Genomic DNA, 14971 nt, shown 5'->3' with positions numbered 1-14971 from the left:
ATGGTTTCAGGGTTGTAGCCCGGTGTTTCCATTTATGCTAAATCAAGACTGAAGCGCACTCCTTAAGACGATTATTTAGCCACCCGAGATTACGGCGCTGTGTAGGCCTCCACGAGCTCACGACCCACCGCAGCAAATATCGCGCGAGTTGTGATGCCTTTTCCGTTCGGGCAAAATAAGAAAAGAACTGTATTTATTTTTTTTATTCTGAGAAGACATAGGAGCGTTAAGAAAAAAAAAACTAAAGATAGAGGGGTATACGGAATGTGTCACACGTGCTTTTCTTTCTTGCACACATTCACGGATTTCCCAAGTGTTTCTTTTCACCCTCTCCCCTCTCGCTTTCTCCATTTCGGGTACTCGCCCACGCAAACGCACAACCACGTGACCACTTACGGACCACCCTTCGCACGTCGTGAAAGCCAATCAATGACTATCCATGGCCGCCTCCTTACCTTTCCTCCTCCTTCCCACTACTCCTCAGAAAGTGGAGGCGCAGAGCACCTTGGAGGCTTTAAAAGACAGCGCCACCCTCTCGAGAGGCAGTTCCAGCACTCCGAGGTTTCAAAGCCCGATCATCTCCATTCGTTGCGCTCAGATCTCATCGGTACACGCTTCAACGCCCGGAATCGCGACTCAACTCTTCGAAGCCACGACGGTGACAACCAGCAGCTTCTGACCTGCCGAGACGAGCGACTAAAGCCCAGCGCATCCAAGTCGACGTTGAAGCAGAAACCTAGTCATGAGGCGATCACATTCAAGGCTCAACCACGATGAGGTCGTCGTCGAAAGTGATTACGAGCACCCAACTTCTGAAGGATCGGCTCGTGACGCCTCGGTGAGTAGCTCTTCGCTTTCCTCGGAGGAAGAAACAGCAGTCAAAGATGGCGGCAACCCGCACAGAAGGAAGCTTCGACGGGCTTTTTCGGAGAGTTCTGACGCCTCCCACAACCATGTAACGACGACCAACGACGACGTCGGGCTCGAGTGTAAAGATCTCCAGACGACTAAAGGATTGGCAACTTCTGAAGGTTCGGCTCGTGACGCCTTGGTGAGTAGCTGTTCGCTTTCCTCGGAGGAAGAAACAGCAGTCAAAAATGGCGGCAACCCGCACAGAAGGAAGCTTCGACGGCCTTTTTCGAAGAGTTCTGACGCCTCCCACAACCACGTACAGACTACCAACGACGACGTCGTGCTCGAGTGTAAAGATCTCCAGACGACTAAAGGATTGGCAACTTCTGAAGGTTCGGCTCGTGACGCCTCGGTGAGTACCTCTTCGCTTTCCTCGGAGCAAGAAACAGCAGTCAAAGATGGCGGCAACCCGCACAGAAGGAAGCTTCGACGGCCTTTTTCGGAGAGTTGTGACGACTCCCACAACCATGTAACGACGACCAACGACGACGTCGGGCTCGAGTGTAAAGATCTCCAGACGACTAAAGGATTGGCAACTTCTGAAGGTTCGGCTCGTGACGCCTTGGTGAGTAGCTGTTCGCTTTCCTCGGAGGAAGAAACAGCAGTCAAAAATGGCGGCAACCCGCACAGAAGGAAGCTTCGACGGCCTTTTTCGAAGAGTTCTGAGGCCTCCCACAACCACGTACAGACTACCAACGACGACGTCGTGCTCGAGTGTGAAGATCTCCAGACGACTAAAGGATTGGCAACTTCTGAAGGTTCGGCTCGTGACGCCTCGGTGAGTAGCTCTCCGCTTTCCTCGGAGGAAGAAACAGCAGTCAAAGATGGCGGCAACCGGCACAGAAGGAAGCTTCGACGGCCTTTTTCGGAGAGTTCTGACGCCTCCCACAACCACGTAATGACGACCAACGACGACGTCGTGCTCGAGGTTAAAGATCTCCAGACGACTAAAGGATTGGCAACTTCTGAAGGTTCGGCTCGTGACGCCTCGGTGAGTACCTCTTCGCTTTCCTCGGAGCAAGAAACAGCAGTCAAAGATGGCGGCAACCCGCACAGAAGGAAGCTTCGACGGCCTTTTTCGAAGCCTTCTGCCGCATCCCACAACCGCGTCCAGACGACAAACGACGACGTTGTGCTCGAGGGTAAAGACCTCCAGACGACTCAAGAATTGGCGACTGAAGCAGCATCGGCGAACCTTTCTGCGCGATGCCCGGAAAAGGAAACTGCTCTGGACCATGACGACACCCATCGCGGAAGCGAACCATTGTCGACTTTGAAGATTCCCTACGGGTGCAAAGTGCACCCCTCCCCAATCACATACGTTCTGCAAGGATTTACTGAGTGCCCCTTCTTGGACATGCGACGCATCTCATTCTTGGAGCCTTTGCCCGCATTTTGCGTGTGCGCCATCTGCTGTGATCTCCCTGCCAGACCAGGCAGCTTCCCTGCGGCCACGCCATGTGCTTAATGTGCTGGAATACCGCCTACGACGGCGGCCTGTGTCCCAAGGATGGTGTCCCGTTCTCAGATGCTTCCCTGGGGGATGCGACCTGCCCGCCGGATGTCTATACCAAATTGGTGTACTGTGTCAACGGAGTGCTTGGCTGCCAGTTTAAGGTCGAACTCCAAGATCTGGAGGCCCACTGCCTATACGAATGCCGTTTCAAGCCCACGAGGTGTACTCTCTGCGGAAGAGACGACATCGCGGTGTCCAAGGCCGTTCAGCACTTTGTACTCTGCGCATGATTGACGGCTGGTCCATCCGACACATGGCGGATGAGAACGGCTGCTACAGCTGCAAGTTCTTTCGGCTACGATCAACGCCTCTGAAGCAACCTTAAAAGTTCCTGCGGTAGTCCGACAATAAAGAAAAGTGTTCTTTTGAATTTTCCCGGCTTGAGTGATGATTGCACGTATGTTCAGGTCGCCGGCGACGGCTTGTACTTGTGCATGACGCGTGTTTGCTATAGGGCATGGTACACGTTATGCCACGTTATTAGAAACAATACGCTATTGCGACGACACGCATATTAGTTTATTTAGATTACATTCTGTCTCTTCGATAAAATGTACTTCTCTATAATGAAGTACGCAGTTAACCTAAACGAAAAATAATGATCGTAAAAAAATATCAAGTTTCGCCGACGAAGGGCAGAGATTGTTTGCAACACTCATCTTTGGTCTTGCATTCCAAATACGTCGAAATATGGCTGATGCGGTCGGTACCGCAACTTGAAGCAACACCATAGTCACACAGCTAGCGCAACGGGTACAAAAAGTGCTTGACGCTGCGCCGCCTTCGAGGTGTCGAGCAGTGTGGATCCTGGTAGCGGTGCCACTGCGGCGGTACGCATTTTCGTCAGTGTTAACGGTTGCACTGCGCTTTCTGCGCTTGTTGGACAGATAGGAATCATTAGAAAGTTTGCTTTCTGTGCTTTCCAATGACACAGTATTATAACCTAAGCTGAAGGGTTACCTGACGGCACTCTAAGGAGTGCGAGCAAAAAACGGCGTTTCTGCTGTACATAGCCAACTTCGTATTGCGTTTCCGGAAAAGTATTCAGCGTAACAAAGAAGTTTGCTGTGCCTTTAAATGAAAGGTGATACATGGTTTCCTTAAAACATATTACGTGTAAAGCAAATAAAATTTGTATGTTCATTATTATATATTGGCAAAAAAATAAAAGTTTATGAATGCATATGTTTTTCCCTTTTCAACGGAGAACAAAATTTTGTCGTTTTTTACGTTACAGATGGACACCGCAGGGGTCATCAACCGACTTAGAGGTGAAACACAAAGGTATCGTAAGTCAGCGAAGTTAGAGCTGCCGAATGATTACCCCGAGGGAAGCACTAGAGAAGTTGATGTATTATGTGGGCCCATAGTTCTACGAACTCTTACAATGTCTGGTGACGCTCCATTATCGCAAGAGGAATGAAATGACATGGAGAAATGTTTTCGGGAGCACGTCGATAGCGCACTTTTGCGGTGTGTCCACTGGACTGAGAGACAACAGAATCATTCCAAATTTTAAGAAACATCTGCAACATGCTTGCGAGGAATTTCGTATTGATACCTTGTTCGCGCTGTTAGAGATCTGAGTAAAGCTCTAGTGGTCCTACACGTTTATTTGCGGAACAAACTCACAAATGAAAACGAAATTAGACACATCTTCAATATAATTCACCGGATATTTATCGGCACATTAGCGCAAGGAGAGCTATGCAGAAAATTGACTAGCCATAGCATGCTCTTTTGGCTATATATCAAGTATACCCGTTGTATGAAAAAAAAAGCAATTTTTTACTGATATGCGAAAAATGTGGATTTGCTGGTCCTGATAATCTTATTATTATTCACAAATTACTGTTGCGACCGAAAGTACTTTGGCGGAGTTGTGTTGTGCACAGCAAATAAACATGGTCTCTGTAGTAGTTTTGTGTCTATGATGAATTGTAGGAAGCTGTCTTAGCTATGTATCGTAGTACAGAATGCGTTTATTTGTGCTGACTAATGAGATATTCAGCTCGACATCACTGTATTGTGTATCGAATGCCTTGCTGTGTGATAAGTTGCTAATGAAAACAGTGAGTAAACCACATTTTACTGCCTATTTCTCCTTTGCCAAAAAAAAAAAAACTGTCGCGTGGCACGGCATACTGGCCCGCTTAACTTGAATAGAAAAATATATGTTTTCACACCGATGCGTTGCACATATATGTTGAGAGTAAAAAAAATAAAATTAGAAACCAAAGGGTGTTGAAAACAAAATCTGAAAGACGAAAATATTCTAAAAAAATATAGCAAGCTGTGTTGGTTTCCGTTGGCAGCTGCAGTGAAAGCCGTGTGTTCGTCGAGCGCATAGCAGATGGCGAGCGGGATGGCGTTTCCCTCTTCGCGCATCGACAAAACCGTTGCCTTAGAAGAAGGCATTATTTTTCTTTGTTCTTTTTTCTCTCAGAGATTGTCCTGCCAAGAACCAGGGGAGAACTTGGCGGTCGTGACGCAATTAGCGTTTACCTGGGGAGTATACCAACTGAACTAGCCGTGGTAGCAGCATGCAGATCTGCGTGCCCGAGGTTATTCGAGTACAGATCACGGTGGCAGATGGACGTGTGTTGACAGCATGGTCGCCAATGGAAGTGCGTGCTGTTACCCGGTAAGAATGGGCATCTGTTCCCTGCATCGAAAGCCGCAGTCTGGGCACGTCACTCCCAAAACAATGCTGAGGTGGAGCAGTCCGTGCGACAATTCCTTCCATCGCAGGACACTTTTTACCAGAGAAGTTACTTTAAACTGATTGCAAACTACGAGAAATGTTTTAATGTCGGGGATGCTTATGTGGAAAAGTAGTGTAAAGGGTATAATTCTTGATGCCACGGTGCATTTCTTTTTCCACAGAAGTTTCCGGGTGAAAATAAATGATTTTCGGAACGTCCCTCGCACGGACAACGTTCCTCGCACTATGCCAGGACAGCCTGCTGGGCCACAATGCAGGAATGGCGTCCGCTGCTAGAGTTACGCGAAATCTCGGAAAACTGAGAGCTTCTTCAAAGCGAATCACTTAAGAACGGGTGTAGAAAAAAGCGTCCCCGGAAGATGCGCCCCGGAAGATGCGTCGCCGCCATATACATCACCCCCGTAATCGCTATCCAGGAAAAAAAGTCGCCAAGTGAGCGATGAACCTAAAGAGAGGGTTCTGTGCGAACTCATTTGACAAAGAACTGCACTCTTTATTGTACACTTAGCTTAGGCTTTGGGGGTTTAACGTCCCAAAGCGACTCAGGCCATGAGGGCCGCCGCGATGGAGGGCTCCAGATAATTTTCGGCCGCCTTGAGTTGTCTAACATGCATCTCACATCGGACAAGACATGTGCCTATCAATGGACACTTTCGTGGCATCGAGAATAAATGTAAGCATTAAATATCTTGCAGTACTAGGGGACATCACATTCACTATAGTGCAGGTCATGTCAAGTAAAAGCACACGATAAAGCGCTACTTTCGGTGTCTTGGTTGAAGGGCCGAAATACCAAGGGACGCACTTGCCTTGAGCCGCTCCTATACCGACGCCTTATTTTTGTTTATGGGCGACCCGCATCTGTCTGTTGCGTGATAGCTAGATGACATTGTATGTGACATACCCTATGTATCTGTCATTGTATCCGACATGAAACATATATAAATATGTTCCAAGGTTGGGCAAGTTGGTTTGTCCTAATTGCGCCACGCCTATGTTCTCGGCTTGTCCTCGGCTTTTGCGTAGCGGAAATAATATATAGATACAATTCTTGCACATTTGCTTTCTGCAAACTGCATATTCGCTGGAATTCTCGAGATACTTTCTTTGCAATGAGAAATAAAAAACGGGGGATTGAAGGTTACAGCAACATTTCAGGGCAACTGTCTAGCGGCGTTTCTTCCTATATCGGAAATGGGGACAACTTTTCGGGGGACATTCCGTTTAAAATATGTTTTCCGTGGAAATACTTTCCGGGGACATTTTTTTTTTGCCGGGAATCTTTTCCGGGAACATTTTTTTACCAAACCCATTAAGAAAAAGTGGCGTGCAAATCCTCGCCCAACCGAGGGCTCTCGCTGGACAACAGAAGCCGATCTCGAAGGCCATGTTTTCGTTGACTGCACGCGCCGGAAGCGATTGCAGAGCCCGGAAAAGCGTTTGCAATAGGGGCCATGTTTTGTACAATATATATATCGCTCCAAGAGAGAGAGAGAGAGGAAGCATAAAAGCAGGTGGGTTAACCGGAGGCGAGTTTCCGGTTTGCTACCCTGCCCTGGGACGGAGGATCCAAAAGCGTCACCGTGGTCCGAACGTACCTTCCGCTACCGCACAAACTCGCTCGATTGCTACGATGACGGGCACATGCTGTTCAAAGCTTATCTGCGTCATTTATTTGCTTATATGGCAATTACATTTTATCCGCTTTTACAGAAGTGTTCAACCGTGTGAACTGGGAAAGTTTCGCCATTCAAGCTGTTTAACACATATGTAAGAAGGGAGAGTAAAGTCATTGCTAATTAGTTTTGCCGCTGGTATAGTCCTTGCACAGGGGCGGAAAGGGTATATTGGGATGAAAATATTTTCGACCACATACTAGCAGAATGAAGCATTGTCCTCATTCAACTTAGCTGCCCCTTGACCATATCCAGACCTGAACTGCCCACCCCTCTACTCTCCGAGACTTGGCTGGTGGTAAGGGCTGTTGAATAGCAACACTACATTACTTCTTTGTGTTCAGATGTCGGCTGGGGATGCACTGTGACGAATGGAATTTTTTTTAGTAATTCTCCGAAGGCCATTACGTTCCCGTTCTGCCGTGGTTGTGAAGGGAGACCGCGTACGAAGCAGAGACATACTATTCTGTCGACGCGACCTTTTCCTTGAAAATATTTTCGACCACATACTAGCAGAATGAAGCATTGTCCTCATTCAACTTAGCTGCCCCTTGACCATATCCAGACCTGAACTGCCCACCCCTCTACTCTCCGAGACTTGGGTGTTTGTAAGGGCTGTTGAATAGCAACAAGACATTACTTCTTTGTGTTCAGATGTCGGATGGGGATGCACTGTGACGAATGAAATTTTTTTAGTAATTCTCCGAAGGCCATTACGCTCCTTTTCTTCCGTGGTTGTGAAGGGAGGCCGCGTACGAAGCAGAGACATACTATTCTGTCGACGCGACCTTTTCCTTGAAAAACAGCCTTGCGTGGTAAACAACTTATTAGTTTTAGCAAACATATTTTCCTCGCTATGTGGCACAGTGAAAAGCGAAATGCGATAGAGAAGAAGCGTTTTTCAACCATCGACGAAAGAAACTATGTAGCTGCAGCAAGCAAGCATTTTCAAGCGCTTTCTAACCGCGTGGGCATCCGCGATGTGCTTGGCAGAGTACTTAGTTTGGCGAGCTGGTGCATGGCTAATCATACGTAGAGCAAGAAACCTTGAAGGAAACCTGAAAGGTCTTCCAGAAAAAATGAGTGAACATCTGTACATAATGGTTTTCAACCCTCCGAATTCGAATATCGTATCGAAATTGGGCGAAAGAAAGCGCAAACATATTTTATTTCAACGAAAAGTGCAGCAGCGGACACGCCCAGCTCGCGCGTCTCGTTTCCGCCTGTGATTGGCCGGGCGCCTCGTGACGTCAACACTAGTAACCGACCGCTGCCGCCACACATGAAGCGCGGTGCCAGGTAGTTTGGTACGTAGTGACTTGCAGATAGGTCTTAAATCCTGCAGCCTTGAAGTCTGCGAGAGGCAAGTTCACCTTGGGCTGAAGAAAGTATCCGAATGGGCAGAGGAAAATGGGTTCAACTACAATCCATGTAAAAGAACCTATAATTGTTTTTTTCAGAAAAGAGAGGACTGCTCCCTAATCTTACTACGGAACTACAAGGACAGCACATTCCCGTGAACAAAGAACATAACTTCTTGGGCGTAATACTTGTTCCAAAGCTATGCTTCATCCTCCACCTAAAATATGTCAATTCGAAGTGCGTGAACGCTATGAACATACTCAAAATTGCACATAGGTTGGGGTAGTGACAGAAGATGCGCAATAAATCCCTATAAAAGTCTTATACGATCGAGTTTAGACTGCGGAGCGGTGGTGTATCAGTCTGCTACACCGGGTGCCTCAAACATGCTTGATCCTGTTCATCATTTAGGCATACGAATGTCCACAGGAGCTTTCAGAATTAGCTCGGTGCAAAGTCTCCGTGTACAATAGGATGAGTGGTCGCTGCACCTGCAAAGATCGTTGTCCAGTTCCTGTATTGTCTGAAAACACATTAAACCTGTCCACATCCCTGAATCCAAACAGGAAACGATATGACTTGTGCTACACTTTTGCCTAATCGTGCAACGGTGACAGAACCCTTTTCACTGCGTGCAATGAACCTCATCGAAGCAATGGCAGTTCTTGAAAACTCTCTCATGGCTCCAACCACACAGAAAACGCCTAGGAAACAGACATACAAATCGCACTTCCTAGTACTTCAGTAAGAGTACTCGTGCACTGAAGTTTACAGTGAAGCTTCAGAGACACACGCCAGCATTTCTCACGCTGCCGTCGTGCCATCCTTCTTGGAATCCGGCTGTTTGCACCCGGAAACAAGCATACTTACGGCGGAAGCTTACACACGATTGTTGGCTGCAAGTTACTTCAAGGAAATAAAACTACAAAAGGCAATATTATTTACAGATTCATTAAGCATCGCCCAAGCCATTTTTTCGCTGCAAAATAACAAAAGCTCTGCCTTTACTGAACTTCATACAGTCCTCTGCGCTTTGTATGCCTCTCATCAACATATAATATGCTGGCTACCGGGCCACAGAGGCATGACGGCAATATCAATGTACTTGCCGACCATATAACCGCATTAGTGACAACAACAAGTGTTTCTTGCATAAAATCTTTCTTACGTATATATATATATATATATATATAAATAAATAAATCAAGAGAGAGAGAAAGAGATATTTATTATGATATCAAAGCTCAGAGGTCAGCCTGAATCAATGTTCTGGCCATTCGAAGAACGGGAAAGGGTGCAGACAGAAAGAACAAAGACTTTGATTATGAGGATAAAGATGGTGGTGAAAATCTTCCACGTTCAATGACTCTTCAAAGTCTTTTGTCCAGTCTGCTCTCATACAAAAATTTGTTGAGAGCTTTTAAGATTATCAGGCTGATGACGAGAATCAGGAGAAGGTCACAATAGAATCTTTTCAGTTGATGACACAACGACTAATTTTGACACGATGTCTGTCAGCGATTTTCTCTGTACATCAAATCGCGGGCACTAAGTGGCCATTGGCAACGCACGTGGGGCAGCGAAACGTTTCATAAACGTCACGTTATTCAGCAAACGTAAGAAATTTACCACCATCAACCAAAATACAATAAACTGAGGTTATTCTCTGCCCTCTTAGGATAGGCCACATGTATGACACTCACTGACACCCATTGACCTATGATGATCCTACTGTATGCATTAAATATGACGATACATTAACGGTCCTTCCTTTCTTTTTAGATTGTCGTGAAATAGAAGCTCAAAGAAAAAAGCACTTTTCCGCGGCATGCAGACTACACAGTCCCCTCCAGCCGGCAATGTTTTTCGGCGTTGAACCAACATTTGACAGCATAAGCTAGTTTCAACGTTTTAAGAGATGTTGGCACATTGCACGTTATCACACCATGGTATGCGCAGTGCATTCGTAGAGAAGGCTGCCGGGATAACAATATTGTTAAGCACGTGCCTCCCAGCCCTTATGTTCAAGGGCTTAGTGGTGAGGTACGAGTGCTACTGCTATTCCCACGTTTAGTACATCATTCCTTGATAATAGAACTTTTGTATTCATAGGATGCACCACAAATCATTGTCATTATTATATTACCTGTGTATTTCTCGCACCTTAAAAGGAAATATTTTTAGGCCTCTCAGAGCCAAGTTCTACCATTCACAATTGTGATGCACGACCTCGCCATTTGCCACGTTCTACCCTAGATAATTCAAATCCATTTATTAGCATTTGCTTGGCGCTCTTCGGTCATATCTCGCCGTTGCGGCAATAAGATGCATAAATCATGACCATCGAGCAAACTGTATTCATTAAGGGAACTATCCCCTCGGCTCCTCTATTTCTGTCCTTTAAGCCCGGCCTCTTCTCCTCCTTCCCTGGTGACCGTTCTTTAGGTGTCAGCAGACTGCGCTAGGCAGAGACATTGGTAAGCAGTAATTTATTTCATTTCCTCTTGCTTTATCTACATATCTATCTATTTATATAAATAAATACAATCCATTATTACAGGCACAAAGCTATAAAATCCATACCGATCCTAAATATCAAGCATTGCCAATCAATCCATCGTTCAGCAGGCCCGTACATTCCAAAAATCTAAACAAGTAATCGAAAGAAGGAAACCCCAAAAACGTAGTTGATGGTGAACATCACTCAAGGTTCCTTCTCTCTTAGTGTCAATCTATAGACCGTTTCGTCGGGCAAGGAGGATAGGGCGCGCGGAGAGCATTTCCTCCTCTCTGGCTTGGGCGATCCGCCGCGGCGCTGCTTAAAAGTATTGTTGTCGCGTGCTGCGGAACGATTTCGAGATGTTTTAGGTCTTTCTTTGTGAAATTTACGCCATGTATGTTCATATCAGGTCGTCAGGGAAGCCTTTCGGTGGATCGGTAACTACAGTAGGCGGAAATATCTCTTGGGGGCGCAAAAATGTGGCGTGCTTTATCAGCCGCGGTGTACGCACATTATCAATCGCGGTGTGTGTATGCGTTGTGAACTATTTTGCTCATATCGGTTTTAATTCAACAAAGAAAACCGGTGTCTCTGTATTAGCAGCATGAAATGGTAAATTTGATCACTATCTGATCGCTTGGCGTAGGGAGTAAAATTCATAAAGCATAAAAGCGCATGCTCGTGCACGGCCAACCTAGCTAGGCAACCACGAAACATCTAAGCAGCAGGCGCAATCAAATATTTGTAATGCACCGGCATCGTTCTCGCGCATTTCAAGTCTAGCAGGCTTCAAATTACCATATGTCTACGCTAGCCTTCCTGCATAAGGCCGATGGCGCTGCTCAACACAGCGATCACTGCAGGTTGGTGAACCAGCACAGTACATATGTAAGCTGTGCGCTTCGGCATGGCCTTTTTGGCCTGCATACAGCCATAATATATGAGAGGGATCGCATAAAAGGAATGCGATGCCTACTTCGGAGAACAAAATTTTCATTATACGTGTGAGTGCGTCGTAGAAAACGGAACGAACACAACCGAAAAAAAAATTTCGGTTGTCATCCACTTTCTTGAAAAAGCAAGATAAAATGGGCTAACGCCACAGTTGGACCTCGCATAGTCACGTTTATAACTATGTAACCGCTGATGCCGTGTGCTGGGACCATGCGGTATATAGAACAAATATATATGTAATCCAGCACCTACCACTGCTTAGGACGCTCGCGCAGTTCGTAAACAGTCCCTTTGCTGGACAAGCTTAAATCAGACTGCAAGGTATGCTGCTATTACTTGCCAAAACTATTTTATTCAGGGGCGGAAACCTCATCCATCGTGCCAAGTAGTCACGCAATGTAACCTGCAGCGAACAGTTTGAACGCTTCTCAAAGTATAACAGCACAACTCCTATCGTAGCAGAACGGTACCCACGCTGTTACGATTGTCGCGTATGTTTCATGACTCCTAAACCACAGCTTAGGAATAGAGGATAATACTGCAATAAGGTCACATTAGTGATTGGAACATTCAGAAATATACAATCGATCTCCGAGGCTGATTGTAGGCTCAAATATGCGCGCACACATCGCGCTGCATGTTCCGTCTACCTCAACGCCAGCAGAAATTCCGGCCATGACGTCTTAAACCACTTCAGCACGTCTCACAGAACCGTTTACCACGTAGAAAACGCGCGTCATTCTAAACAGACCGCACGACCGCGAAAACAAACGCCAGAACCTACCGCCTAGCGTATACCTGCCATGCCAAAAACCGCTTTCACCCAAGCCAGTATGGCGCTGCTCATAGGCGGCGCCACTGCGTTCACAATATGGCGGCGCCTACGAAAAAACGGTCTATATCACCCTCCATGCACGAAGTTGTATTCCGGCAAAATAGTAAGCACTGCAGTCGGCGGGCCATATTAGACCGAGACGAATTTTGAAGAGGCAGTGGCCCGCAGTCACACGACGGTCGACTCAAAAGCGGCAGCGACGAACCAGCGGCACTGAACAGTTTACAGAGAGAATGGTTAGGCCGAGCCACTGCTGAAAGTATCAGCAGTGCGAAGGCCACTTCACGCAGCAGCAAGATGGCAATGGTGCTAGGCACCGGTCGTTCTGAAAAGAAGGGGAGGGAGGGGTGGGGACTTTTTTGTCAATTACAGCAGCTAACCTGGCGTAACAGGGAAAGACCACATCGCTCTGCTACTTCAAAGAGAAGATTTGTTTCCTTTTTTATTATTATTTTTTTGCATGTCCTTTAAAATGGCTTGGTGACGAATAGTCGCCTATCCGCCAAGACTAATTAATATGAGCTAAACATGCCTTTTTTAAAATCTAGCAGATTTGTATGTGTCTCCTCAATATTATTTTTTTCTTTCTGAAAACGCCTCTGTTTGCCTTGCACCGCTGCCTATGACTGCAACAAATCCGGTCGAATCAATTCCTTTCCTGCTTTCTTTCCTACCAATGTTGTAAATGTATCTAGCTTACCTCGTCTGTAGGCCGGTTGATGCTTCAAAGAACTTCTGGAAGTTGTACCTTGCCTACCTGTATCATTATTCTAAACATGGCTCAGTGACAGTGCGTGGAGGGAGAATCAGAACTACGCGCAAGATGGCGGGCGGGATGCCTGCACCCTAAAGGGCCCTTAACAAGCCACAGGAAATTGTGATTGTAAGCTGGTACATTTTGCGTGCCCTCTATAGAGCGTTCTAACGCGACAATATTTCAAATTCTTGCCTTAATTTGATGTTATTGCTGCGAAACCATGATTTCTTGAAGCGAAGGTCATAGTCACCATAGACACTCTTTATGGCAAATCAGTTCTGCAGAATCCCGCAACGTGGAGGAAGTATCCTGAAAGGGAAACTAATCCACCCGAATGTAGCGTAAAGTTACAAAAGAAACACATGCGGGATACGCAAAAAGGACCCTTCGCAGACGAATTCGTCCCGGTCCGGGATTGGAACTCGGAACAAACGCGATTCGAGGCGGTCGCTCTATCATCTGAGGCAACCAGGAGGGTAGCAGATCGCAGCAAAAGGGGCGAATAAATTGAGAACTCGATCGACAATCGAAAACGGAAAACAATTTGCCCGTTTATAGACAAAACCGGGCACGCACCGCCCTTCCCCAAACAAATAGTTTCACATATGAAACCACGTGGTCACTGCAACGCTTTTGTCGACTAAGCCTTCTAGGGGTGAGTTTACAGAAATATTATTTAAAACAAGCGCATTTCACGCGTAATGTTTTAACATGTCATAGCACGTAGCTCTTCACCACGTGCACACTCTTGTATTTACATTTCCTTGTGCTCGAAAATCTCGACGCTCTTTATAAGCGAGTAAATTGAAGAAGGCTAACTCGAAAAACGTCTTTGTCAACACGTCTATTCAGCGAAGCTGAGGGAGACTTGAAACACCTTTTGATGTGAGGCTGTTTGGAGATATAGGTTCTAGCGCTAACGACAGCAGAAATTCTTTCCTATACAACGCTCTTATATACACTGCTCCTAAAAAGAAAACGAAAATGCCACAACTCCCAATATCGCACCGGCCAATGACAAATAGTGCTGTGCGAAAAAGAAAGCTTTGTGTACTTTTGCACATCTATTTATTATCTAACAGGTTTGGCCCGCTTTCTTGTACTCGTCTTCACCACCAGCTTAGCTAATGCCTTTCAAGGTGAACCAACGAGCCCATTTCGCCCCACTTGTCGTAATTGCGAGTGTGCAAAAGCGAAAGCTAGACCATGAACGAGTGTCCCAGCAATCTACATACGCTGGTAACATTTCACGGTTGTCCCAGGCCTTGGGTGGTGTGCAGGACGCGCAAGGACAAAAAAAAATAATTTTAAACAGGGAAGTTGCAGTGCATTGAATGACGCTCTGCTTCTCGTCAACAGGTACAAAAATGACACAGTCATTCCATGGAGGGTCGCAATGGTTTCGTAGAACTGATCTTGTTATGATGGATCAGCAGGGGTGCCAGCGACGAATGCTCCTGTGTTGGTCAAACTGCCACCTTATATGCCACCATGTTTAGGCACATTAGCCACCTTGCCAAAAAATGCCACCTTGTTTTAGTACAGCGCTTAGAACGTTTACAGAAACTGCAACGCTTACCATCTTCGAGAGCCTTATAACACTTTGAAGTCCATTGTTACGTCGAAGTTGCCAGCAGTCACCGATTGCTGCGCGAATTAGCGCCACATTGATAAGAAGCTACACGGCGGCATGAGAATTCTCGGCCATTCTTGTCCATTAAAGGAATGTCTGGT

General features: G+C 46.3%; 1 protein-coding gene across 1 annotated transcript; it reads left to right on the top strand.

The window, feature by feature from the left end:
* Window positions 1-742: 742 nt before the first annotated feature.
* Window positions 743-2380, top strand: LOC139047043 (uro-adherence factor A-like). Its single transcript, XM_070520986.1, has one exon. The coding sequence runs from the start codon at window positions 743-745 to the stop codon at window positions 2378-2380; it is 1638 nt and encodes a 545-aa protein (XP_070377087.1).
* Window positions 2381-14971: the final 12591 nt, after the last annotated feature.

Source organism: Dermacentor albipictus, chromosome 6, assembly GCF_038994185.2.
Source record: "Dermacentor albipictus isolate Rhodes 1998 colony chromosome 6, USDA_Dalb.pri_finalv2, whole genome shotgun sequence".
NCBI classification, from domain to species: domain Eukaryota; kingdom Metazoa; phylum Arthropoda; class Arachnida; order Ixodida; family Ixodidae; genus Dermacentor; species Dermacentor albipictus.
The sequence above is the reverse complement of the archived record's forward strand: the minus strand, read 5'-3'. Positions and strand labels throughout refer to the sequence as shown.